This window comes from Neophocaena asiaeorientalis, unplaced genomic scaffold (genome assembly GCF_003031525.2).
Source record: "Neophocaena asiaeorientalis asiaeorientalis breed wild unplaced genomic scaffold, Neophocaena_asiaeorientalis_V1.1 scaffold114, whole genome shotgun sequence".
In the NCBI taxonomy this organism is placed as follows: Eukaryota; Metazoa; Chordata; class Mammalia; order Artiodactyla; family Phocoenidae; genus Neophocaena; species Neophocaena asiaeorientalis.
Window position 1 is genome coordinate 5,029,431 of NW_020173116.1, and position 27,740 is coordinate 5,057,170.

The window sequence follows — 27,740 nt, forward strand, 5'->3', positions numbered from 1 at the left end:
TTTTTCTCTTTTCCAGGGTGTACATTCTAATGAAATAGGTGCCATTTTGTCCAGTATTCCTGAGGCTGAAAAATTTGCTCAATTCTGGATCTGCAAAGCCAAGCTGTTGGCAAGTAAAGGCACCTTTGATGTTATTGGGCTATATGAAGAGGCCATTAGAAACGGGGCCAGAGTAAGTATCTACCTTGAGTGGGTGACTTCTTAAAACTTCTCTTTAATATGACTTCTCTGTTGTTTGCAAAATGGCGGCTATGTAATGTAACGTTGAAGCTTCTAATTCACTTCATAAAATTATATGCAAAATATGAAGTACAATATGTCCTTTATGAACATTTTAATTAAAATATTTATTTTGTAGAATATAGTGTTACATGTAAACCAATAGAATCACTTTCTTGGCAAGCGAATGTCTCACTTTACACTCATTGTAGAAATAAGCACTTGTGAAAAGTAATAGCATAGAAAATTATAATGTAACATCAATAGCCAATACTACAAAAGTCATACCTCACCTAAAGAACCTAAAAATATATTAAACCCAACACATCAATGTCCATAGATCAATAATTCAGGGCTATTTTATGAAATAACTTTTAATCCTAAAACCTAGTAAAACCACTGTCTATATATAATTTATTTTAATAAATTTTTTTTTATTTTTGGCTGTGTTGGCTCTTCGTTGCTGCACGTGGGCTTTTCCCTAGTTGCGGCGAGCAGGGGCTACTCTTCGTTGCGGTGCATGGGCTTCTCATTGCAGTGGTTTCTCTTGTTGCGGTGCACGGGCTCTAGGCGCACGGGCTTCAGTAGTTGTGGCTCGCAGACTCTAGAGCACAGGCTCTAGAGCACGGGCTCAGCAGTTGTGGTGCACGGGCTTAGTTGCTCCGTGGCATGTGGGATCTTCCCGGGCCAGGGATAGAACCCGTGTCCCCTGCATTGGCAGGCGGATTCTTAACCACTACACCACCAGGGAAGCCCTATATATAATTTTTTTAACACAGACTGCATTAAATAGTTTCATAACTCTTTTCCCTATAATATCACTTTCCATGTCATCATATATTCTACCATACCTTTTCCATGATTGTTCAGAATCAGACTTGTCCATGGACATAGTTTAAATAAATAATTTGAGGGCTTCCCTGGTGGCGCAGTGGTTGCGAGTCCGCCTGCCGATGCAGGGGACACGGGTTCGTGCCCCGGTCTGGGAGGATCCCACATGCCGCGGAGCGGCTGGGCCCGTGAGCCATGGCCGCTGAGCCTGCGCGTCCAGAGCCTGTGCTCTGCAACGGGAGAGGCCACAACAGTGAGAGGCCCACGTACCGCAAAAAAATAAATAAATAAATAAATAAATAAATAATTTGATACGGTCTGTTCCATAAGGCCTGATTCCCTCCCTTCCCATTTCCTACTTCCCACTTCCCAGAGCAAACTGAGTATTTTGTTACCTTGATAGTTTCAGATAACATGCTTATATTACTATTTCTTGATTTTTCTCTCTATAGACATGATTTGTAGACGTCCAGCTATACAGGATGAGGATCTAACCTTCTTTCTCACACACACCCACACAGATCCCCAACACACACACATAGACACCCCTATCACCCCTGCAGACTTTTACTGTCCTCCATATTTCCATTAGAGTCATATGGAAACTCTGGTCACTATTCAGTGTTCACATTGTTATTGACTATGTGAGAAATATGCATTGAGCCATGTGGTATACACTGTGATTACTTTGCCTTTCAAGTATGGTTTCATAATTTTCCTGAAATTATTTTCTTGTTTTCCCTTTGCTTAGTTTTCTGAGTATTTATTATATAATTAATTCCCATACTCTTCTATAATTATCTAAATTTCTCCATACTTTCAAAACATTCGATATTCTGTTGATTTCTTTTTCTCAGAGACTTTTCTCCCAGACCCTTCTTAATCTGTTCCAGGCTCAACAGGTTGTTCTTTACCCCTGTCTTTATTGCCTGTCATTCTGGGATCTCCTTTCACCAAAACCCTCAGATTCCCGTTTCTTCCTGCATTGCCTGATTCTTCTCCAATACTTTTCTTCTCTCACCATTTTTTTTTTTTTTGGTGGGTAGGGGGTTGTTCTCTATTGTTCATTAAATGCTTTACTCAGATGCCAGTGAAACTGGGCTGTTTCAATATAAGAGGTGGATTTTAAAAAGCTTGTTAAAAACTCTGGACACAGATGAGGCTTTACCATAGGGTGATTTGGCTGAGTCAGTTGACTGAAGAACCCTCAATATCAGTGTCTTCAGGTCTTCCTTCTAAGACTGGTCATATTCTCTGAAGAAGCCTCATCCAGTCTTCTTCCCAGGAACTAGAAGCCAGGCTACCAGGTGTTATGGGGGAGGAGAGAGCTGGGTGTCTCAACCTTCAGCGTGGAAACTTTCATTTATCCCTTTTTTCAGTAGGCACTCCCACCCTCAATCTTGCATGATATCCCCCAGAGACTTGGAGGATACATGCCCAGTGTCCTGTTTGGATGAAGGTGGGAGGGGCACAGTCACCGGGCTGCATGGAGTTTAGGGATGCAGGGTGGATTTGGAGGTCTGACCGTATTTATTTATTTACTTGCTTACTTCCCAAGCCACGCAGCTTGCGGGATCTTCGTTCCCCAGCCAGGGATTGAACCAGGGCTGTGGCCCTGAAAGCGCCGAGTCCTAACCACTGGACCGCCAGGGAATTCCCAGGTCTGACTGCTTTTCGACAGATGCTCAAGAGCCCTCCTGATTTTGACCCCTCCATCCATTCCTCAGCCTTTCAGGGGCTCTGGGGTTGAATCAGGTTCTTTCTTAGCCACACTGCCAGCTTAGAATTTGGCTCTTTCAAGTTGGTCAAACTGCTTACCTGTTCCTTCCACATTTGAGCTTCCAAAGTCTTGTTGCTGTTTCTTCTATTCCCTGTGGTTACTGCCTCCTTTTTAATCCCTTAAGTATAATTTCAGTAGAGTTTCAAGAGTGATTAGAAATAAATGTGTAAAAAAAAAAAAGAAATGTGTACTCAATGCATCATCTTTAGCTAGAAGCCTGTGAAAATATAAAATACACTTGATGACTGTTTTATATAATTAAGACCTTTTGCAGTATATTCTGTACATTTATTCCCATTTCTTAAGTTTACAGCCTTTTAGATTTTGTAAAAATGTATAGATAGCTTTGCTTTTATGCTCTGTTGTCAGTTTGTATCTGTTATTTACTTGATACAGAGTTCCAGGTCAGGAAGACCAGGCTCCAAATATTATGTTCCTATGAGAACGTACAATTCATTTATGATGTTCTGCTTCATAGCCTGGTTAACATGCTTTAAAAAGGATGGCTATCTCAGATAATTTTATCAGAAAACTACTATTCTATAATAGGTTTTTTTATTGTTTTTTATGTTATTTTACCAAATAAAAGAAGAAAGGGAAGGTTGGGGGGAAATTGCCCAGAATGCCAACTAAAGGTTATATTTAGATGATGGGATTATGGGTGGTTTTCCTTTTCAAATTTGACCTATTGTTCAGTTTTCTGTAATAAGATATATGACTTTTGGGCTTCCCTGGTGGCGCAGTGGTTAAGAATCCGCCTGCCAATGCAGGGGACACGGTTCGAGCCGTGGTCCGGGAAGATCCCACATGCTGTGGAGCAACGAAGCCCGTGCGCCACAATTGCTGAGCCTGCGCTCTAGAGCCTGTGCGCCACAACTACTGAAGCCCATGCACCTAGAGCCCGTGCTCCGCAACAAGAGAAGCCACCGCAATGAGAAGCCCACACACCACCATGAAGAGTAGCCCCTGCTTGCCACAAGTAGAGAAAGCCCGTGCACAGCAACAAAGACCCAATGCAGCCAAAAATAAATAAATAAAAAAGATACATGACTTTTATAATAAAAACAAAAATTCAGTTAAGACAACACTAAAAACATATGCCAAATTTTCAGTATGGCTCGCTTTACATCTTTGGATCAGAATCTTTATGTGGGAACACATCTTCAGTGGGATTATATAAGTCAATAAGAAAATTGATTTAGAGAAATTTTATTATAGACAACTTTCCATAAATACATCTCTTCATTAAAGTCAAGCATGCCAAAAACAAGATGGCGGTGGCCACATGAGCAAACACCCCACCCCACCCAGGTCTCCTGTGTCACGGTCACTGCCACCACCCACGCCGCCAGCCCCTTCCGGCATTCCTCGCACTCGCATATAGCGCGCCAGCCTCGCACCAACCAAAAAGTGTCACCTTGGAGCACGGGACCCACCGCCCCAGAGAAGCCCAAGCCTACGTGTCAGAAGCCGGCACTCCCCCCACTCGCACACCTCGCTCTCGCCCTGCGTGGCACACGTCAGTGGGGCGAGGAGTGGTCGCTCCGCAAGATGCACGCTGCTTACCTGGCAATTAAGTAAAAAGGCCAAAGAGGCAGCTACCGCCAAGAAGCCGAGAGACTGGGAAGGGCACCGCGCGGGAAGACTCCTGCTAAAGCCCTCCTGAAGCCAGTTTCTCAAATCCCCACCAGCAGACCGTCGGAGGTGCCTTCCGCGGAAGAGGATGCTTCAGTCCACAGAGGGAGTAAATCCCAATCCAACAGAACGATTATTTGCTGTCGCTCAGAGTTGCTGAACCCTTGATCCCCAGAAAGGACTTCCACAATACATCAATACACTTATCCAAAGCAAAGAGTGTCTGAGCCCACTCCCCACGGTTTGTTCTTGTTCAGCCTTCTGAGTGTGTGAGCTACCTTTCCAATGAATGGATTTGACAGACTTTTCGTTTCTGAACTCGCCAGCAAGAAAGAATGGGGGCTTCCGTGGTGGTGCAGTGGTTGAGAGTCCGCCTGCCGATGCGGGGGACGGGTTCGTGCCCCGGTCCGGGAGGATCCCGCATGCCGCGGAGCGGCTGGGCCCGTGAGCCGTGGCCGCGGAGCCTGCATGTCCGGACCATGTGCTCCGCAACGGGAGGGGCCACAGCAGTGAGAGGCCCGCGTACCGCAAAAAAAAAAAAAAAGGAATGGGTTAGTTTGCCCTCCGAGACTCTAAATATGTCATCCATAGAATGGACTTGTCCAGCCTGCTAAGGGTCAGCACCCCAAACACAGACTAGATTTAACTTTTGGACTACAGTATGGTATGCATCCACAAAATGGACTTGTCTGGCTTTTGCCATATCCAGACTTCTATGCCCAGGATGGACGTGAAGAGATTTCACATTGTCCACATACGTACTAGTCTTAGCCCTCTGAGAATGTGAGCCCCCATGCAAAAATAAGAGGTACCTATTTACCTCTCAAAGTGTCGGAGGTCTGATCATATTTCACGTTCATGACACATCGTCATGGTTGTTCTATGCAAAGCCTCTCATTTTATCTATTCTTTTATTCCTGTAGCCAACTATCATTCTCTTCCTCCCACAGTTAACTTTATTGAGTTTAATGTGTATCTCTTGGTGTGATTTCATATAAAATCTGCAATTTTGTGTAAAAAAAAAAAAGTCAAGCATGCCAGCATTTAACCAACATTTTCTTTGTTCCTTTATTTTTCCCATAAAGCTAGAACTGAAACCTTTTAAATGTTATTTATAGTTAGACAAGAGATAAAAAGGGAAATGTTTTTGTTATAAAAAGTCTATTTGATGTTGAACAACCTCGTAAGTTCCTTAGATCACTTTTTTCCATGAATGTTTTTACTACTGTTCATGTATTTTCTTCCTTCCAGCCAATACAAGAGGTGCGGAAAGTTGTCCTTAATATTTTGCAAGACCCAGACAGAACCACAGAAGGTACTACTGTTTTGTATTTAAATTCATTCCCTCCAGCCACTCAAGTAGAAGTCATTGAGGAACACATAGCGGGTAAAAAAAGAATTGTAATTGTAAGTCCCCTGAAATGCCTCTTGCTTCTTGGTTTCCATGGCCTGCCCTTTTGGCCTTCATCATCAGCTGATTCATTTCTATTCTATTATTACAAGTAAATATACTGCCCAACACCAAACAAAGGTTTCCACCAGAGCAGCCTAGACTAGGGTGTCTTGCTTCCCTGGAGAGAAGGTGAGAGGAGAAGGCAAGTGACTTTTTTTTTTTTTTTTTTTTTTTTGGGAAACCCACGTCCCCCACATCGACAGGCGGACTCTCAACCACTGTGCCACCAGGGAAGCCCAGCAAGTGACTCTTTACCAGAAGAGACTGAGGCAAATGGGAGAGGTGCTTTGGTTTAAGTTACATGTTTCATCATAACAAGCCCACCAACACGTATACACCCAAATTCATGTTATACCTTTAAATCATACCCATCTCAGGAATCATTTCACTTAATTCGCCATTACTGTCATTGGCCAGAACCTTTAGAGAACTCTTCTATGAAAAATGTGCCAAATACAGTGAGTGACACGTTAATTATAATATTTGTTATATGAATGGGGAAAAAAAAGCTACCTTGAGAAAATAAAATGGATTATTTTTATAATCTTAGAAGGTGACAAATCTTTTTCCTTTAAGTGTAGGTTTAGGGAATTGCCTGGCGGTCCAGTGGGTAAGACTCCGCGCTCTCACTGCCAAGGGCCTGGGTTCAATCCCTGGTCGGAGAACTAAGATCCCATGCGTGCCACGCAGCCAAATAAAAACAAAGGGGTAGATTGACCTTTGGGGAACAATCACGTCATGAGGAATTACAGCCAACTAGCCCATTACTTTTGGGAATAAGGTTGTAGAGTACCTGTACTCAGTGGTCCTCTTGCTGAGAATGGTGCTACGATTCAGGTGTTTGTTTATAATGTGTGGCAGTGTTCTTCAAAGGGATAAAAAGAGGAGACAGGAATCCATGCCTTTCCCACCTCTTGGCCCCTGTTGGCCTCTCTTGGGGTCTCAGCCTCCAGCCACAGTATCTGTCTGTCTCAGCCTGATTTCCTTCCCTTAATTTTGGTTGTTATGGTTGGGCTATCATGCAAATTGTGTCAACACAAGACATTTTTTCACCTACAGTCCAAGGTGATAGCCATATGGTCTCACCTGGGTAGGGAGGGATCAGAAGGTCAAGTGAATTAACTCTAATTAGTCAGAAAAATTGATCCAAGGTGTGATGTAAGGGCAAGAAGAGGCCAGTGATTAGTCACTAAGGGAGCTCCCTCAAGAGTGAATGAGAGATTGGGGATGTGTTCACAATGTTGAAAGGGTAGCAGGGGTCCATTCTCACAGGCCCCAAGGCTGCCTGGAGGGCTGGTTAGGAGGATGGCCTGATGTAGCAGGAAAAACTAGTCATAAGTCCCACTCCAAATCAGTTACTCTTTATTGAGTATACGGAATCCATAAGGATCACTGAGAAATCATTGTAGATAACTGCTATTTCATTTTATTGACTTTTTAGCTTCAGTATTAAATTGCTAAATCTTTTCTTTTCTATTCTTTGTATACACAGGAATTACCTCTGACTCTTTAGCTGCTGAAACTAATATAACATCAATAGAAATGCTGGCCAAGAAGATGGAGTCTGGGACGTCTTGTCTTTCTCCAAAAGAGAGGGAACAGGTTTCAGCAACACCCCAAATAACCAAGTCAGGACAGGATAATCATCCTGGTATCAAATTACAGATCGCCCCGATCCCTAGGTAAGCAAACTCTAAAGCAGGCTTGTGTTCACAGGTCTAATTCAAGTCCAGTTCTCAATTTCTCCTCCACAGATCCAGGATACCATCAGATTAGTGATACCTTCTGCCTCATATGAGGACCAGGTGGTCTAATCCATCTTTGGTGTTAAGGGAAGGAGCTGAGGGTGAGGGGAGGGTTGGAACCAGTGCCAGGAAGACCTGTGTCCTTTCTCAGTACACACGCCATCCCCCCTCGCACCACCCCCAAGGAGACGTGACCTGCAATGAGGAAGGAGCTGCCAGAGTCAGGAGGGCTGCTGGAGTGGAGTCACCCCTCCCTCCTGGCATTGGTCCTCCCTCTTCACCCTCATTTGTGCTGCACTTGCAGATCCCACCCACCTTTCCAGCCAGTCCTGGGGGGCAGGAGCAAACTGCCAAGCAGGCAACCTCTGGAGCTGTGGGAAGGAGGGAGCTGTGAATAGCCCTGTAAGAACAGGGAGGCGGCCAGGCACGTGCTAGTTAGAGACTACGCACAGTATCAGAAGTGTTTGGTTTTGAGACAAGTGTAAGTTTAAGAATCCATAGTAATTTAAGGAACTGTGTCCGTATCGATGTCATTTTCTAAAACATTAGTGTAACATCAGTCTCTGTTCGTGCTCTTGAAAGGAAAATTCCAAACAAAAGCACTAAGACCACAGTTCTGTATCTTCGTTCTCTGGAAAGCACAGCTGGGCCTCTTCCAGTCTAAACTCCTGTCTCAGACCTGTCATTTCCCCACTGTAGTCAGCTCGTGGGTGGATGAAAGCAGGCAGCTGACGTGAAGACCACCTCTTACTGTCTCTGGAATTGATGATGAGCGTTTTCAGCAGACTGGCCACGAGTTTTGTGAGGCTAATGTAATCCGTGGTTTTGTGATGTGTGACCAGGATTCACTGCCTGGAAAGGTCTCTGCAACGTACCCTCCAGGCTGCCTGTGACTGGAATGCATTCAGGTTTACCAGGAAGATGCCTGACTTGTTCCAGTTTCAATTTGTGGTTTGGTCCACCATCTTAAAAGATGTTTTTTGAATAATTTACTGTCAAAGCTAGAAAGAATCTTAGAATTCATTAGTCCAGCCTCATTTGGTGTTAGGCCCAATTTCATCAAAACGTGTCAGCTCTTTGAAAGTTTATGGAATAAACAAACACCAACTGCCAAGTAGCTGACTTCAAATAAAAGCACACTTAACAATTCATTCAATTAAATCCCTGTGCTGACACCATCTGAGAGCAGATGGACACCACCCAGTTCATTCTGACAATGAGGGCAAGTCCACCTTAGGACGAGAGCTACTATAGACATTTCTCTTGTGTTTTATTAGGGAATAAGAAAAAAATAAAGGCTAACAAGTAGAATTTTGAAAGAAGTTAGAAGGTTTTGAATGCATCTCTTGCTGTCTCTCAGAATAAACGGAATGCCGGAAGTGCAAGACATGAAGCTTATCACTCCTGTACGGCGTTCAGCCAGGATCGAGCGAGCAGTGTCCCGCTACCCGGAAATGCTGCAGGAACATGACCTAGTGGTGGCTTCTCTCAACGAACTGTTAGAAGTGGAAGAGACAGAGTGTTTTATATTCCGCAAAAATGAGGCTTTGCCGGTAACATTAGGGTTTCAAGTCCTTGAGTCGTAATTTCTTGATTTTTTTTTTTAAAACAGAGAGACATTTCAGAGCCTCCACAAGACAAGAAATGCACTTACCTAGGTGGCCTGGGGGAAACTGTGTAATAGAGGGGCATCGTGGATGCAGACTGTGGGCCCCAGGGCCTGGAAAGTAATTCCCTGGGCTTACTCTCAGATTTTACACCCCCATGGGAAAGTCTGGTTATTTAAGACTGTAGTTTGCCACAGCTTTACAGCACACATAAGTTTCAAACTTTGAAAATTAACTTACCCCACAGGTATGGTAACAATTTGAATTTTATTGACCTACCTTAATCCCAACATAGTTATTTTTTATATCAGGAGATCAATTCCACAATATGATAGACTTTCCTTCCTGCATCCACCTTAGCAGAGAGGGCAAGTCCTTCCAGCATGGAAGATCTGAGTGTAGAAACTAGCCTTCCCCGCTAGGTGGGACGTGACAGACCATCTGGTCAGATCCTCTCATTCTGCAGCTGAGTTTATGCTGGCTGTGCCTTTCGCTCAGAGATCACAGATGACTTTTATGTGTGATCTTTGACTTCTGTCACAGATCCCTGGAGATGAGAGGTAATTCACATCCTTTCTGGGCCTGGCCTCCTTAATGATACACAATCCTGCACTGGGGTGGTCATCTAGCTTTTTATATTCAAACCTAATTTTGCATTTGTCATTGAGAAATGCTTCAAATAAAAACAAAAGGGAGCAGCAGACAGGGGTGGGGAAAGGACCCTTGCCTCTTCAATTCTTTGCTCTGCTAGGGGACACCTGGCCTGAGAAGACATCTGAGCCCCAGAGACTATCATAGGTCGCCTTTCCTTCCTCCTGGGCAACTGCTTGTGGAAAGGTAAAATCAGAATCGTGTAAATATAATGTATAGGAAAACCTAGTCAATGTATTTTAGATTTTAGTTTTCTTAATATTTATGTATCATCTAAAAAGCAATTTTATTCATTTATCATATTTATTACAGAAAACAGTGGTGGTGGCTTGGCCTAGAGAATTAGGGGTTTGTCTGGGGAACGCCAATAGGCTATCCCAAGAGACCTCACAGGGAACACCCACTACCCTGGAGAACTCACCTTCATGTGGATTTTTCCATTGTGAGGGAAGCAGATCCATCTCTCTAAGTCTGATTTATAAAATCGAGGTTCATAAAGCTGAGGTATAAAACCATAATGCTGATAGACTAACTTTTGATGAGAAATAGATTGTCACCACAACCACAATGCAGGAATCCACACAGCTAGGCGTTCCCTTCCCTTTAGACAGACTCACTTTACCTCTAAAGCCAAATAATGCCCGAGGGGGTTGCTTAGAAGTCCTGGAAGCTGAAAATGGGACTTGGGGAAATCAAATATTCAAAATCACGAGACAGAAAGAGCCTGAAGCACGTACCTCCTGGTTAGGAACGCCCTTGCCTCAGACCTCAGGCACTCATCTCATGTCCACGGACCAGTCCTCTGATTGGGCCTGCGCTGCTGTCCTTTGTGCATTACCTGTTCTTTGGCTTCAGACGGTTCATCCCTGCCACCTAATGCCCATCCCTCCACCCAGACTGGGAATCAGCTGTCTATGGTGATTTTACGTCTCTCTCTCCTCAGAACATCGTCTCAGTATCACAGCTCAGTTCTCAAAAGAACACCTTCGCTATTGCCAGTTCCCAGCAGGACTTCCCACAGTACCACCCTGGGTACTAACAATGTCGGCTGAACCACTGGCACTGAATAACGCGTAGATTTCAAACTGACAAATTGGAGGTTTTAAACAGCCTGATTGGACTAAGTAGCATCTTCAGGATATAAAAGGATGTGGAAGTGATGGGGATGGTATAGCAACTACAGAAAACAGCACCGTGATTCTGGAGCTCTTTGTAGATTCTTAGTAACCCTCTTGTTTAGTAAATAGCTGTTCCTAGATACCTGGAGCAGGAGGGAGGGAGAGAGGGAAGGTAAGAAGCAGGCCCTTAATCACTTGGGAGGAAGATTCATAGGGAATTGCAGGGGAGATATGGGCCTCGGCAGAAATTAAGTCTAACGTTCCACTTCTTAGAAGGGGGGAGTGTAAAGGGAGTGTTAAAGGAAGATAAATAAGGATGGTTATATACTGGCATCCTGATGCAGAATGACCATGAACCAGAAGACGAGGAGAGGAGGAGGCATGACAGCTCACAGTTATTACTGTTTACTAGGTACTCATGCTATAAAAGACATCTGTTGTGCCTGCTTGGCATGTAGTCCTTCTAATAAGAGTGCCCTAATTTCCTTAGGACCACCTCTTTGCCGCTCACAATCTGTCACTTAACAGGAACGGACTCCACCCACATGAGCATGTGACCCAGGCTAGGCCAACCAGAGCCCAGAATCCTGGCCAGCGGCATTGATTGGACGATGGGGTTATTCCTCACTCAAAACCAGTGAAACTCGTTTCCCAGACTTCTGTTGGAGAGACTCTTTTCCTGGTAGAGTTGCTGCAAAGAGGATGGAAATCTGTAAACCTTCTTATAACCATGGAGAAAAAAACCTCCTAGAGAATGGCACCAACACAGAATAAGCCTGAGAGCTGGAGAGAGTAAGCTTACATCCAGTGACATCATTTGATCCCTGGCTAAAGCCTGGAGCTGGCCAAGCCCTGTACTTTTCAGTGATGTGAGACAATTGATTCCCTTATTCTTAAGCCAGTTTCATTTAGGTTTCTGTCAGGTGCTAGGGGAAAATCCTGACTAGTACACATATATACAGTGGTAGAGGAAACTCCTATTTCATGTTTGCTCTGGCCGCCTTCCAGGCATATTGTCTCACTACATTCTCACAGTAGCCCTATGGCATAGGTATGGAAACAAAGTGAGACAGTAAATGATAGGCAGGACTGAAGTTTCAAACTCAGAGCTGCCTGGCTCCAAGTGCAGAGCTTTTTTAAACTCCTGTCTCTAAAGTATGGAAATGAGAACTAGGACGGTGACAAGGAAAGAGCAAATCTGAGAAAGACATTCTTGAACGGTTCCCAACTTACCAAATAAGAATCACTGTGATAGCCAAAGTGCTGTCATTTATCCTCCAGATGAGGTGATCGATCACATGTTTACCACAAGAGCACCGCCCCAGGGATGGTGCTTCTCGTCATTTCTGCCTGCTCGGGACTCGGTGCAGGAATTCAGACACCGATTCAGCCGGTGTGACTCGTCACAACCAGAAATGCATCTCTCTCGCATCAGCAACCCTGGTGCAACAGCCAATGCTCAGCTGTGCCAGGCCCACAGCATATCTGTCTCAGGGCTCTGCCATCCCCACGGTGCAGCCTCATCCGTGTGGACAAGCGTGGCTCCCGAGCAGTTTCACATGGCAGCCAGTGGGAACGGGCAAGAGAGGGAGCGGAAGGCACACCCTCTCCTTTTAAGGTCACGACCTGGAAGCTGGATGCATTATTTCTGCTTAGGGTGAGAGGGACCACAGCTTGCTCACGTGTCCCCACTCATCTTCAAAGAAGGCTGGGAATGTCTTCTGGGTGGCCGCATGCCCAACTAAAACTTCTTCCAGAAACGGGATATGACTACCGGTGTCTACCACAGTCTTAGGAGTAATGGAGTACGTCTCTAAGGCACAGATAAATGAGGACAGAGGTGACACAGGATTAAAAATATATACTGCATCAAATGAACAGTCCCCAGTTAGAAATATCTCCCACCCTACCCTGCCTCAGATGAGTTCCCAAGAGTTGAGGCGGGTTCTAATCCAAAGGTGTATAGCCCTTCCCCACTTCCTCTCGTCTCATGATAGGTCTTTAGCCCCACCCTTTCCCCTGCAGTTCTACAAGCTGACCCAGAGTAGTAATAAATCAGGTTACATGGTTCACTCAATAAAACATACAGGACACTGGAAGCCAGAGATATAATGATGACCCAAACAACCTGTCACTAAGGAGCCTCAAGTCCAGTGGGGACACATGTTAAAGAATCACAAGTGTCAAAGTGTGATGATCCTCGGCTTCCAAAAAATCAAGAGAAGGGGTCCCTGGGGGATGGGCTAAGAGAAGGAACTGATCCAGTCAGGGAGGTGGGGAGGTCCCCCGAGATGTGGGGGGGGGCAGAGATGGGGGTGCTTCAGGCAGAAGGCGAAACACGGCAAGGGCCCTTTGGCCACCTCTTCCTTTTGCAAGTCTCTCTCCCCTCCCTGTCCCTTCCCCCCTTCCCCTCTCACTCTCTTCCTCACACCCCTTAGGGGTCTGCTGCCAGGCGATTACCCCCAGGCCCTTCTGCATTCTCTCCACCCTTGGAGGGAATTCTAAGGGTTCAGTTTTGTAGCATTACAAAATACTTTTTGTAATACTACTGTATTTCAGCACCTTTCCAGAAAAGCATGGACCCTAGGGTCTGAGCAGTTTTCCCGGTAAAATACTATCGTCTACCCCTTGAATAAAAATCTAGTGTTTAAAGACAAAAGGCCAGGGATACCCGGTTCTTGCCTGGAGAGCCTACCCCTGCAGGACTCTGAGGCCCAAAAGCCAACCCAGGAAGAAGAATGAAAGGCCTGGAAGCTTCTGAAATAAACAGATTTTAAAAAATGACTGAGAACTCTCTGAGCACGCAGCCTGTTGTCCCTTATTTATCCTCAGGTATTCCAAATGTTTCCCTTGTTTATCCACAGAAAATAAAACTAGTGAACTGTGCCACAGACCAATTTCTTCAAGAGTTTGTTTTGTCATTTCAAACATGTAAATATATTCCTTCTAAGCCTCCAATATTAATGCCAGACGATACACTAACATGAAAAGTGAACTCAAATTAATGACAGAACAAGAAAGGCCAGGGCTTAACACCACGGAGGAGCTCCGACTAAAATAAAGAATCAAGTTTTTAAATCATGAGTAGGACTTACAGTTTTTAATGCATGTATACATCAAGTTCAAAGATGTCTGGGCATCTCGCTGTCTTTCATAGTGACCTGGAAAGAACATTAATGAGGTCATCTATAGCCGATTAGGTATTATTGTTACTAGTAACGGAATCAAAAGTGCACAGAAATATTATTTTTATTTATTTTTTGATGTGGACCATTTTTTTTTAAGTCTTTATTGAATTTGTTACACTATTGCTATTATTTTATGTTTTGGTTTTTTGGCCGCAAGGCATGTGGGATCATAGCTCCCCGACCAGGGATCAAACCCACACCCCCTGCATTGGAAGTACGGAGTCTTAACCACTGGACTGCCAGGGAAGTCCCGGAAATACTATTTTTAAAAAGAAATGGATAGAAATAAAATTGGATGTGAAATGATACACTCAGGGGAACTGGGCAAAATAATTTCACTTGTTACACACAAATGGCCCAGAGGCCAGGGAGGGTTGCCTTCCAGGATGAGAGCAAGACACCTACCTCCTACCTAAAAGAAGTGCTCTTGGGCTCCAAATCTGTTACATTTAGGAGACTTCAATATGGTTGCTTTTTCTCTCTTCCATATTTTTCCCGTTATCTGAAAAAGATTTCAAGTGGAAGACGACCGTGATGCCGGCCTGTGTCCTGGATTCAGTCTGCCTCCGTGCAGCCCTCCTGGTCCTTGCCTCTCTCTTTGCCCTCAGCCTTCTAAGAAACAAAGAAAGCTGGTTATGGAACCTTCCCAGGTTCACACAGTGACTCTCAACCAGGGGTAGAAAATGTGTCAAAATGCCCTAATCTGGGCTGGGGTGGAGATGAAGGGGTAGAGAAACCAACACATCCCCAGAGAACGCGCAGTGACAGATGGGAGTGGGTCCACAGCCCTCTGGTGGGCTAGGAGGGAAAAATAGTTGCAAAGCACTGATTAAAGTATTGATGTGCTTGAATTTTGAGCTTCTCCTGGGCAGGAGTAAAGTGGCTTACAATTCCGTTTCTACCTTGTCGGGCATGCTGGAGGTGCTTGGTAAAAAAAACGGTGGGAAGAATGCACACTGAGCCCGAAGCCACCAATCTAAAGGGAACCGATGAGACAGGCATTTTGAAAATCAAGGCCCAGGAACGCCAGGGTAGAAACAGGAACCCTCCTGCAGGGCTTGGGGCTGCAGAACCAGGCTAGGAGCTGAGCCTGCCCCTCAGGAAAACTGGAGTCTGCACTCAAAGGGCAGCCAGGCAGCACAAAGGAACAGAGGGGTCAAAGCAGAAGCCCCTACACATTGTGTCCATAAAAGCTGCCTGGAGAGGAAGCCTGGCCAGGGAGAGCCTGTGTTCTGCAACCTCTCCCAGGGCAGAGATGGATCTGTCAGAGAAATGAGCCAGAACTGGTGTGGGGAGGTGCAGGGCCCCAGTACAGTCAGCTGACCCCGCCGAGCAGAACCTGTGAGTTTGGGCTGACAGCCAGTGGCTCTGGGCCCCCTCGGACCAAATGCCTCTTTTTTTTTCCCCGGTACGTGGGCCTCTCACTGTTGTGGCCCCTCCCGTTGCGGAGCACAGGCTCCAGACGCGCAGGCTCAGCGGCCATGGCTCACGGGCCCAGCCGCTCCGCGGCATGTGGGATCTTCCCGGACCGGGGCACGAACCTGTGTCCCCTGCATCTGCAGGCGGACTCTGAACCACTGCGCCACCAGGGAAGCCCCAATGCCACATTTTAAATCCAAATATTTTCTAACACAACATTGTAAATCAACTATACTTCAATTAAAAAAATACGTAAAACAAATATTTTCATTTCTTCTATCCTGAATTGAAATTCATAGATAATATGATGATTGTCTCTATAATCTTAAAAATCAATATAATACCATAACTATAACATAGGAGAAATGAAAAGCAATGTATAATATAATATGTATTTCTATGTAAATACTCAGGAATGATTGCACTTGGAAGGCAAAAGAGCTCCTGCAAATCTACCAAATGCCTGCTCGGGTTGATACTGCTCCATTGGGACCCCTGCTCTAGCCCCGGAGTAGCCCCTAAGTCACTGAGCTCCTGGGCCAGCCAGGTGGCTCCTCCCACTTCCCAGCAACTCACCCTCTGGCTGCAGGAGAGGAGGTGGGCGGCAGGACCCAGACTGGCCCATTCTGGCTCTGCGGCTGACTCATGGGGCATCTGTAGGGACCAATGCAGCAGGAGGTGGAGAAGCTCCGTCAGTGGTGAGGCCTTCCTGGAGTCCCCAGTTATGCATAGACACCGCCCCCCACCCCCGCCAGCTCCATCCTCTGCCCCCAGCTGCCAGCTTCCTGCCCAGTGATGCCACAGAAAAGGGAGCCCAGGAGGGTCAGCTGGAGAAGGAAGGTTCTGGCAGACGGACTTCACTTCCTCAAAAATCCCAGGCAGCACTGCGGGGTAAAGGTCAGGTTTCTTTAACTGTTTCACCTGGGTGCCCCGGATGCTTTTTCTTCACCTGTCTGGTCTCTACTTTAGCAACAATGTCGAACAGCACTATAACTATGCCTCAGACCCCCAGCTTTGGCAACAGGAAATCTCCAGCCCTGCTCATCTAAAAGCCCAGAGAGGGGATGAAGCTGCATGGTGAGAGCTCAGTTCCCCCAGCATATGGCAGTGTGATGCAGGAGGCAGAGCATGTCCCCTGAGTTCAGCAGCCCTGGGTTCAAATGCTGACTCTGCAGTCTGTCTACCAGTGTGACAACAAGTTACTTAGGTTCTCTGCACTTAAAATTCACCAGTGGTAAAATGAGAAGAAAACCTACTTTGCTGGGTTAAGCATTCAGCAGGATCGATTTTAAAAAACAAACACCCAGCCCAGAAACAAAACAGTTTTTCCTCCTCTCAAATATCAGGAAGGGAGCTGAGAGTGACAAGAAATGCAGGGCTCAGGGAGCCCCAGAGAACTAGTTTCAAGTCCAGATCCTTGAGTGCAGATGGCACACCATCTACGACGGAAATAATGACCGCCTGCTGGGAGAGGGATGGGTGTCCTCCGGGGAGCTCTGCACTGGTCAGTCCCACGGCCCCCATGAACTCCGTAGTGTCTTCGCCGCCTCTACTTCCCTGCTTTTGCCCCAGAAGCATCTCCAGGGCTTCCAGAGGAAAACCAGCTGGAGTGTTTACTGTATGGACTGCTGTTTGGTCCAGTTCCTCTGCGATCACTGTGTACTGAGGGTAGGGAGACCATAGCCTTCCTCCTTCAAACCAGTATCATATGTACTAGGGAGATAATGTGGTCCCAGTTTAAAGCAGGAGGGCAGGAGGAAAACTTCCCAGCAGAGGCATCGTATCTATACAACCACAACCCCTCTAGAGCTTTTTTTTTTTTTTTTAACCGTGTGGACAGTTATCTGCAAGGGTTTGACCCGCTTGTGCCTAGAGGAGGGAGCGTGGGTCTGGTGACCTCAAAAGCTCTTGGCAGGGCTGGGGACCAGTGGATCCTTCTGGGATGGAGGGTCAGGGATGCCAACGGACCCCACTTCCCGCTTCACAGTTAGTTTCCTGCCTGGCCCTGGAGAGTGACCACCCTGCACTAAATTCTCAGCATCACTTACCTTCTGATGCCTCCTCAGAGGGCTTTGCAGGAGGCCCACACGCCCAATCCCCACTCCGGCCCCCCCCAACAGGCCCCCCTGATCACAGGCCCTTCTTTTAGAGTCTAGAAAACTGGTCCAGATGTTGCTCCCAGAGTGACTGAGCAGCACATGTGCCTCAGATTCCCCGTGAGTAAAATAAGGGTGATGATCCCTGCCCAGCCCACCTCGCGGGGCTGTGGGAGAATCAAATACCCTACAAGAGGCTCAGCAAAGATCCTTCACTATTGGTCCCAGCTGGGCCTGGGAAGGCCAAGTGGCCTGACTCCCCTTGATGTGGCCTGTGGGACTCTCCCAGCTTTGGTGACTGGTCAAGTAATACCACAAGGGAACATGTCCTTTCCACCGGCCCTAGATCCCGTCTTCTCAGGCCACTTGTCTGGCTGACCCCAGACGCTAGCCGGGTAGTCGGTCACATGAGGACCCAACCCAGGAGGCCGGCACTTCTCAAGGTTAACGGTGGAGATTGAGGAACTGGCTAAGCCCCACCCATCACCCTGCAGGCCCTTTTAAGAGCATACTGCTGTAATTCGTAATATGGCCAGCAGGGGGCGCTGGCTGACAAGGCCAGGTGGCGCTCCAGACGACTGGGGGAGTCGTAATTGGGCTCTGGGATCTGGGACGGAGCGAATCCAGTCAGGCAGCCCGGCGGCACACGCCCTACCTTCAGCCCCGCTGGGCCCATCCCGTCCTCCCTCGGCACCCCGCTCTTACCCGAATCTCCCTCTTGGTGGAGCTGATGAGTGGCAGCCCGGAACTGCTGCCATCCATGTGCCTGGTGCAAAAATGGCCACGTGACCCAGGAAGAGAGGAACCGGCCCCCCAGGCTCCGGGCACAACCTCCCCAGATTGAGTTGGGGACACCCTATGGGCGCCCAGTGCGGGGTACTGGGCTGGGTGTGTGCCCGTGAGTGAGATGGTAAGCGTCCTCAGTCCAGGCTGGTGGGTCAGCAAGAAGGGCCTAGAGGTCATAGTGTGAGTGTCCCAAGGGGGTCAGAGGGGTCCCAAAGTCCAGTTTACTAGGGAAGCCCACCCTGAAACAGATCATGATTTCCCGACCACTCTGGTGAGGACCCCGCTGCCAGGCCTGGACATGGACCATTACCCTCCAGCCTGCTCCCCTCCCCGGGCAGGGGTCACAGGTCAGGGCTCTCACTGGTACAGGTCCGCCAGTTGCATGTCCAGCCTCTTCAGCTCCTCCATTCGCTCTGAAAAGTGGACAAGGAACAGGGGGCTTGACAACCCTGCCCACCTTTGTCCCAGGCCTAGCTCAGCTAGTTGAGGTGAGGGTGGAAAGGCCACTGGGGTCTAGGCTCCCCCTACTGTGTGTATAACATCCTTCACCCTTTCCTTACATTGAGGGAGACTCTGCCCAAGGCAGAGCAGGGATGGTTGAGGAAGCTGACACAGAGTCAGGTGACCCGCCCAAGGTCACAAGGCAATGATTCAAACCCAGCCCTTAGGACAAGCCTGGATTGTTTGGGTTCATAGCAACTTCTGACCCCGAGGATACAAGTCATTCCCGGCTGGGAGAGTGGACCTTCCACTCACTAAGATTCCTCAGGGTGGGTAAGGAGGGTGGGTTCAGTGAGGAAGGAAACCTCGGACTACAGAAACACCACAGGACTCTGGAATCAGGAGACAGGATTTGAGTCTCAACTTTAGCCCTTCTGGCTGTGTGACTTTGGGCAAGCCGCTTAACCTCTCTGGGTCTCTGTTTCCTCGTGTATAAAATAGTTCTGCTCTCACAAACCACAGAGAGGACGGTATTATCACGGTCACTACCAACTCCCCCCCCGCCCCCCGCAAGAGAGAGGGGAAGATGTGACCATGGTGCCCCCTGCTGGCCCCCCACGTCTCACCCTGCTCTCAGGCCCAGATGTCCAGCTCCCGGGACAGCTCAGGAACCACCAGGCAAGTCCGCCAGCCCTGCCGCTCCTTGGACTTGAGGATGTCCCCAAAGATGTGGTCCCTGACGTACAGGATGTCCTTCCCCCGCACCCCGAGCAGCTTGCACACTGCGTCTGACGACCCTGCCCAACCATGGGAGGACAGGCCCACTCAACAGCCCTTCCTGTCCTGGTGGGCAGCCTGGGGACATGGGCTCCTAGCTGAGAGGTGGCGCCTGTGGAGGGACGGGGCGGGGAGCCGGTACCTCCAGAGTAGACGGCACAGCGCTGATGGGGCCCCGTGCTGGTGCCCACGCGGAGCTTATCCATGTCCTAGAGGGGGCAGAAGGGGTGCCCTGGCCAGAGTGGGCAGGGGGCTGGGATTGGCAGGGGTAACGGTGGGGTGTGGGAAGAAGGAGGCGGCAGAGGGCCCTGAAGGGGTCCCCTGCTTCCTTGCTTCCGGGGACAGACAGACAGCAGAGCAGCAGCTACCAAGGGCAGGTCAAGCCTGAGAGGTGGGTTCCCTCCCCCAGCGCGGGCCACGGGTCATGGTGGACGGGCCTCGGCCCCTGCATTACCATCCTGAGCTGTCTCAGCACCGTTCCCTCTGCAAAGACGCAGGGCTTCTGCGTGTCCACCACGATCAGGTCGAAGTAGGACCTCCAGAGCCTGCAGGGGGTGGGCAGGTGCAGACAAGCGCTCAGCCTGGGAATCTGACCCGCCGCGGCTCACAGGTCCTCAGCCAGGTCCCCGCCTGCCCCTGCCCCGCCATACCCGGCCGAATGCCCGCCCGGGCTCCGCCACGCTCTGGACCGGTAAAAGCTCGCCAGCCCTCGCATCTCATGCCCGCCCACGTGCCCTGGCCCTGGCCCTCAGCAGGACTGAGACGTCCTGGGGGCAGGACCCCGGCAGTCTGGCCACGCAGCCATCCTGGCATGGGAGGCTCACAAGCTATAGCAGCGGAGGCCAGCGCTGGATGTCGCGTGCACCGCGTCAGCCTCCAGAGCCCCTCACAGCACAGAGTCAGAGACGCAGGGGCACGGGACAAGAGCACAGTCCCCAAACTGCAGACCCGCTCACCGGCTTGCCTGCCAGGTCCCCGTGGGGTGTGTCACCCCCCCTCCCCCAGGCCTGCTACAGCCTCTTCTCACCCCCTTCCCCACCCACTTCCGCCCCATCCAGCCCCTCCCCAAATACCTGATGGCCTCTTCACTGCCTTCTCCAAGGCCGTGAGTGGCCTTCCGCACCCCTCCAGGCTCCTCCTGTGGACTGGCTGAGGTCACTGGTCTCCCACCCACCAGGGAAGTTCCAACAGGCCCACCCATGTGAAATGACCCCCCCACACACTTGCTTCTTCGTCCAGCTGCAGGCTGGCCATGGGAAGGGACCCAGCAAGGTGGCCCAGCCCGGCCCTGCCTGCCCTTGACGCAGCCTCCCCCAGCCAGGCGCGTGGCCCTCACCTCACCAGCGCCAAACAGGTAGCTCCGGATGGCCTGGTGGGGACAGGGCAGGGGTCAGGGCACCCAGCTGAGATGGGCCAGGGGCCACTACCTGCCATTGCCCTCACCCCACAGGCCACACCGGGGACCACAGGAGCGAGATGGTGGGAAAATTGCTTCTTCCACCGAGATCTAAAAAGGCCAAGAAATGGAACCCAAGATGCCAACCAGGCAGTGGGCGGAGCAGGGTCTTGGCTGCTGTTCCCTGCAGTGCCTCAGTTTCCCCAGGGCCAAGAAGGAAGCACTTCTCTGGCCCGGAGGCTGAAGGCCTCCCCCATCACAGGCACACGCACGTCGGTGTCGTTGTAGCTGCGGGTAGCCAGGAACACCTTCCCTACCTCCTTCCTCTTGCCCCGCAGGATGGGGATTCCCACCTGGGTCAGAGAGAAGAGCAGCCTCCAGGGCTGGGGTCTCCCCAAGCTGCCCCAGGAGCCCCTTCCCAGGTCTCAGCCCCATAGGCAGGGGGCCCCAGGCCAGGCAGGAGGGCGGGGCGCAAGGTCAGGGTGCACAGCTCTGTCCAGATCTCGAGGGGAGGCCAGGGAAGGGGGAGCAGCCCCAGTGCCCTGGGGAGGAAGGGGACAAAGGGACAGGCTTGGTCATGACCCTGGTCTATAGCCACTCGCATCCTTCTCCACGTATTTCTCCAAGTCTGCGGTCCTCTCCTTGAGACAGCCCCGCGGGAGGGAGCAGAGCTGTGAATGTGTGTGCATGCGTGCCTACACATGCCTGCATCCAAGATGAGGGAGCACAGACCACCAGCCTCCACGGGAAGAAGAGTGAAACCTTATGGGGTCTGGGGGCCTGGGCCACTCACCGAATGGTGGATGTTATCCATGGCATCCGTCACATCCTGGAAGACATGAAGAGGTTTCCATGCTGATAACCGGTGTCACAGCTGGGTCAGGCCAAGAGCGAGGCTGATAAGGGGCCCTGATGTGACCACCAACCCTGGAGCCCTACCAGGGGGACCCCTCCATCCACAGTGGGCCCGACACTGGGCTCATGTCCCAAACCTCCTGGCACGGGTGTCACCCTACACTGAGGGTGACCCCGTGGGGGCATCAGTTACAAGGTTGGGGGCCCCTACATCCCGCTGAGCTCCTGGAGCCCCTCAAACACCTCAGGAGGAGCCTCTGCCCTCTGGCGGGGCCCCCATTTCCGGGCTTAGCCCCTAAGCCGCTCAGTGTCCTGCTGGTCACTCAGGGCTGCAGCGGGGAGGGGTACGGAGCTCACTGGATGTAGCGGGAGCAGCCAGAGAAGAAGCCCACCAGGCAGACGTAGAGACAGGCTTCTAGGGCAGAGGGAGGCTGGTCGGTCGCTGGCCCGAGGATCCAGGCAGCAGCCCACCAGGCCAGAGCCAGGACCAAAGGATCACCTGCCCCCACCCCCATCAGCCCTCACCAGGCAGGTTGAAGAGCGTTATGAGGGTGTGGGACCGCTGCAGCCCATCCCTCTGAATGAACTTACTGGGGTAGAAACTCCAGATCTCGGCCCTAGGGAAGGGGTGGGCTGGGTGCCGCGATGCCCCTCCCCAGTGCCTCCCACTCTTTCCCACCTCTACCCATCCTTCTCTCCCTCCTTATCCAGCTGGCATTGCCGAGCCCCTGCGGTGTGCCTGAGTCACCCCCCCCCCCACCACTGTCTTTCCTCCAGCATCCTCGCCCCCCACCCCGTTCCTTACTCCGGGAGGAAGGAGAAGCCGTGGGTGCCCAGCAGCCCATTCCCGCGGGCGTCCACCTTCAGCAGGTTTCCACAGGGTGCGTCAAACACCAGCCCCCCGGGAGAGGGCACAGAGGTTGTGGATGAGGCACCAGGGCCAGTGAGTGGGCCCAGCCTCCCGCCCCGCGGGCTCCCGCACCTGGTGGGGAAGGCAGGGTCGTAGGTGCAGTGCAGGATCTCGTGTGGGTACCCGACGCACACCAGGCGCTCCAACAGCAACTCGAAGGCCAGCGTCTCATAGGCCGGAGACTTGTAGGCTGTGGGCCAAGCAGACCCAGGCCAGTTGGTGCCTGCCCCCTGCTCCCAGCCCCAAATTCCCCTCACTCCCCTCCCCCTCCCAGCCAGAGTGCGGTCCATGTCGAAGCCAAGGCCACAAATCTTCCCTAGCTCCAGGTTGCGGTTGACAAAAATCCTGGAAGGGGAAGGACACTGAGATCAGCCCCCCAGACTCCAAGACCCAGGGCCTCGCGTGTGTCTGGGCACATGCATGTGAGCGCGTGTGCAAGCGTGTGCAGGGCTCCGTCTCCACGTGGGAGTGTGCCGGGGGCATCCCCGTGAGCGAGGATGCACCGTTGTCTCTTTCCTGAGCGGGGTCACTGTGTCCAAGTTCAGAGAGGATGCGTTTGTCACAGGTGGGCAGCACATGTCCCCACGTCGGCGTGCGTGGGGGGAGAGCACCTCCCTCCCTGCCAAGTGTACACTGTCAGGTTTCCCTCTGACGGGTCACTGCCCACCTACAGAAAGATGTCCCCTTGTGAGTGCAGGGGCTTGTCTGTGTTCTGAGTGTCACCATCCCTGTGTATGGGCTGCTGTGTTGTGTGGGATATGTCAGGAAATGGGGTGTTTGTAAGATCCCCCCAACCTCCATCCCAAATGCCCATCTCACCGCTGGTGCCAATCCTACCCCAGGGCCTGTGTCTCCCCTCTGGGCCCCCCAGGCTCTCCTCCGTCCACACAGGCCATCACTGCCAGGAGTGAGGAGACAGTGGCCCCCTCCCCAGCTACCTGCCCGCTAGCAGTGAGGCCCAGCAGCTCCCGTCTCCCTCAAACACTTCAGACACCACTGACCCCGCTGGTGCCAACCTGGGCCCCCATCTCCTCCTTTGAGGGAGAAGAAAGCCAGGACAGTCTCTGGCATCCCCTCTCTTCTCTAAGAGAGAAAGTAGTAATGATCAAGGAAGAAGAATTCATCTATATTATGCCACCTCCACTTCTAGGGCTTGTGCACGCAAAGACCTCAACCACCTAGAATGTAGCAGAGAACCCAGAGTGAAGCAAACCTGGCATTTACAAAGGCAGAAGACTTGTGTGCTTTAAAAATAAGAGCGTCGGGGCTTCCCTGGTGGCGCAGTGGTTGAGAGTCCGCCTGCCGATGCAGGGGACACGGGATCGTGCCCCGGTCCGGGAAGATCCCACATGCCGCGGAGCGGCTGGGCCCGTGAGCCATGGCCGCTGAGCCTGTGTGTCCGGAGCCTGTGCGCCGCAACGGGAGAGGCCACAACAGTGAGAGGCCTGTGTACCACCATAAAAAAACAAAAAAAATAAAAATAAGAGTGTCGGGACTTCCCTCGTGGTCCAGTGGCTAGCACTCCGCGCTTCCAATGCGGAGGGCCTGGGTTCGATCCCTGGTCAGGGAACTAGATCCCACATGCTGCATCTAAAGATCCTGCATGCCGCAGTTGAAGATCCCACACGCGGCAACGAGGATCCTGCGTGCCGCAACTAAGACCGGCACGGCCAAATAAATAAATAAATACTTAAGAAAGAAAAAAAAACATAAGTCCACTCAAAATAGATCTTAAAGGACACAGCAGTACATTGGTAGCTGTTAATAGAGCAGGGCTAGCTCTGTCTATATAAATAGACAAATGGGCCTAGTCATAGAAGTTCAAACTATCTGGTTATCTCATGTATTAACACAAACTGGGTCTCAGTTCCAGTTGTATTTAATGTTTTATGATCTCCTAGACTTTCCAGTCCAGGCACTTTTTGACAAAACTTTGTCCTCATTTGAGGGGTTTTTGTTGTCGGGTTTTTGTGTTTGTTTTTGTAGGTATTTGCCTCATTCCATCCCTGAGCTTTGCAGCTAGACAGATGTGATTCAAAACTATGTTCTAAGGTGTTTCCTGTAGTGGAGTAATTGGTTTGCAATAGTCAGTCATGCTTTTCCACTAAAAGGGGACGGAGGGGTGGTAAGCCACGAGATAAGCTAAAGTTAAATTGTTAGAAGAATTCCTTGATAGGAAATTATAGCTTTGCGTTTTGCTGCTCTATTTCCTGAAAATAACTTGGAGATGCCCTTGATCTGTCCATCTACTGCTTTGATTCCTTGGATACCACTCATTCTTTCACGTTAAGCAAAAACAAGTAATTGTTGCAGAGGTCTCTGTATTTTGCAGCTGCCCTTTTGTAAGACGCACTTTTGAAGGGATAAAAATTATCTGGGGGAGAAAAATGTATTTCAGTGAAATAGTTCCTTCCTTGGTAATTCCAGATAAGCAACTGTTAGGATGGTGAGGCAAGAGTATGGAGGCTACAGGAGGTACATTACCTCATTGGATGGATAGTTGGATGGATGGATCGGTGGATGGATGGATGGATTCGTGGATAGATGGATGGATGGATGGATGGAAGGACAGTTGGATGGACAGACCTATGGACTATATATGGTAGCCTTTATTAAGGGAATCAGAGGAGAATCAAGCTTCAGAAATCAGTAGGATTTCCCAAGTCCCTTTCACCCATTCTGTGCTCTCTGCTCATCTCAGGGAGACCTTTTTAAAAGTGCATAGTTCCTCTCTGGGTCAGAAACAGAAAGAGGAATACCCGGTTATGGGAAGTCACCAGAAATTTCCTCAGCCCTCCCACTGGGTGTTAACATAGTGAGCATGCAAAAATGTATCCTGCTTTTCCCGTAGCTGAACTTGGGGGTCTATCCCAAGATTCCCTTCCACCTGAGGACAAGCAAGTCACCCAGTGACATTCACATACACTCCATCACATCAGTGGTTTCTCAGGCCACCTCTCCAGGTACACTCCCAGCCCTCTCCTGGGCTTGACTGAACAGCGTGGGGTTTATACTCAGCCATGCTGGGAGCTGGTAGTTGCCCATCACTTCTTGGTGGGGCCTCATGTGACTTGCACTGGCACAGCTGGGGAACCAGCACATCCCCACACTGCTGTGTGCTAAGGTGGCCACATCCCCAATGGATCTTCAGCTGGCCAGTCTGTAGTGCCATTCCAGGATGTGGCCACCTGTCCAGACCCCAGTGCCCCTTAGCTGACCGCAGGTCCAGCTGGGGAGGACCACAGGCTGTCACAGGGCCCTCTTGGCCTGTCCCCTGTGCCACTGGCACCCTTGTGGGACTTGGTACACTTCAGAGCCCCTTCCAGAAGAGGAGATTTGTTACAGTAACAACAAGTGAATCCTTGCATTGCTTTGACTGTGTGCCAGACCTCGTTAACAACCCTACGGGGTAGGCCTTCCATTACTCTGAATTTACAGATGGCAAAACTGAGGCACCAAAGTCCTAAGCATCTCGCCCACCATTACAAAGCAAGATGGCAGAGCGGACTTGAGCCCAGAGCCCAGGCGCCAACATCTGTGCTGTCAACCCCTGGGTGAAACCGCCTCTGCCCAGGAGCCCTCACAAAACCCCTGGACTTTTCAACAGCATGAAAGACAAAGAAAGGCCAAGGGAATGTTCCAGATTAATGGAGGAGGCTAAAGAGACATGACAACTGAATGCGGTATCTGCTCTCAGATATTGAATCAGGGAAGAGGATTTAACTCAAGGACCTCATTAGGTCAACAAATAAGACTAGACAATCAACAGCTGCTAAAATTACTAGCTCAGTGTCAATCTGTGAAGTTGATACCGTAAGAAAAATCTCTATTCTTGGAAAATACTGAAGTATTTAGGGTAAAAGGGTAACTTACCTTCAAATGGTTCAGGGAAAAAATTATGCATATACAGACATCCGTGTGTGTGCGTGTGTGTGTGTGTGTGTGTGTGTGTGTGTGTGTGTGTACATGCTTGGGGAGACAAATGTTAAAGCAAATGGAGTAAAATGTTAACAATCGGTAAATCTTGGCAAAAGGTATAAAGATGTCCTTTGAACTATGTCTTATGTTTACAACTTTTCATAAACTTGGAATTATTTCCAAATTTAAAAAATATCTTTTTTAAATAAGGAGTCCCAAGGCCCCCATGAGGCCCTAAGAGCCACTGCCAGGGACAGGTCCCTCCCCCGGCCCCCGACAGAGACCCATACCTGCCCTTGCTGCGACCTGGAGAACCCGGAGGGGGCTGGGCAGGATGAGCACAGGCCACAGCAGAGGGTCCCGGGGCAAAGGGAAGCTGCGCGGGAGTCATAAATCGATCTAGTCAGACACCACGCATTCCTTAGGTATGCGCTTCATGCCAAGCTTATGCTAGAAGCTGGGTTTAAAACTATGAGGAAGTGTTACCTGCCCTTAAGTAGCTGACAGTCCAAGAAAGGAGACAGACAACATGCATTAGTGGGAAACAGTGAAATGAGAAAGCTGTGCCCTTAGAACCCGGGGAGGCCAGGGAAGGCTTCCTGGAGGAGGAATCAGCCGTGCAAGGGCTGTCCCCGACGGTGCTGAGCGGCAGCCTGGCGAGCCTGTGGGAGTCACAGACATGCTTGGTTGCGGTGGGGAGTTGGGGTGTCAGCTGGGGTGCACTGTGGCCGGCCTTCCAGGCCACACTGACAGGCGGGGACTTTCTCCTGGAGGTGATGAGAGTGAAGGAATGTAAGAGAAGAGTGACCCGGTCCCGTGTGCCCAGGGGTGGATCTCCGTGGCTCAGGGTGGAGGAGGACACGTGAGAGGGCTCGGCCGGGCAGCAGAGGCCAGTCCGGCACCTGGTGCAGTGAT

The 27,740-nt window shown here is 50.0% G+C and overlaps 2 protein-coding genes across 2 annotated transcripts in view; one reads left to right on the forward strand and one right to left on the reverse strand.

The window, feature by feature from the left end:
- The window catches only part of CKAP2L (cytoskeleton associated protein 2L), a 31,697-nt gene extending 20,417 nt beyond the window's left edge, over window positions 1-11,280 (forward strand). Inside the window, exons 6-9 of the mRNA XM_024744051.1 lie at window positions 17-172; window positions 5,717-5,780; window positions 7,411-7,600; window positions 9,024-11,280. Of these exons, the coding sequence (XP_024599819.1) occupies window positions 17-172; window positions 5,717-5,780; window positions 7,411-7,600; window positions 9,024-9,249 (636 nt within the window). The 3' untranslated portion in view covers window positions 9,250-11,280. The remainder of the gene's footprint in view (window positions 1-16; window positions 173-5,716; window positions 5,781-7,410; window positions 7,601-9,023) is intronic.
- A 10-nt stretch (window positions 11,281-11,290) lies between these two features.
- On the reverse strand, window positions 11,291-23,935 carry NT5DC4 (5'-nucleotidase domain containing 4). The gene is given in 21 exon segments (XM_024743956.1): window positions 11,291-11,730; window positions 12,273-12,852; window positions 14,135-14,200; window positions 14,633-14,729; window positions 16,223-16,300; window positions 18,448-18,508; window positions 18,890-18,941; window positions 19,596-19,766; window positions 19,889-19,955; window positions 20,201-20,291; window positions 21,039-21,115; window positions 21,367-21,495; window positions 21,745-21,813; window positions 21,936-21,979; window positions 21,982-22,016; window positions 22,355-22,412; window positions 22,523-22,614; window positions 22,803-22,899; window positions 22,981-23,100; window positions 23,182-23,269; window positions 23,909-23,935. Coding segments are annotated over 18 exon segments (1,446 nt in total). The 3' UTR covers window positions 11,291-11,730; window positions 12,273-12,852; window positions 14,135-14,200; window positions 14,633-14,639.
- Between the last annotated feature and the right edge of the window lie 3,805 nt (window positions 23,936-27,740).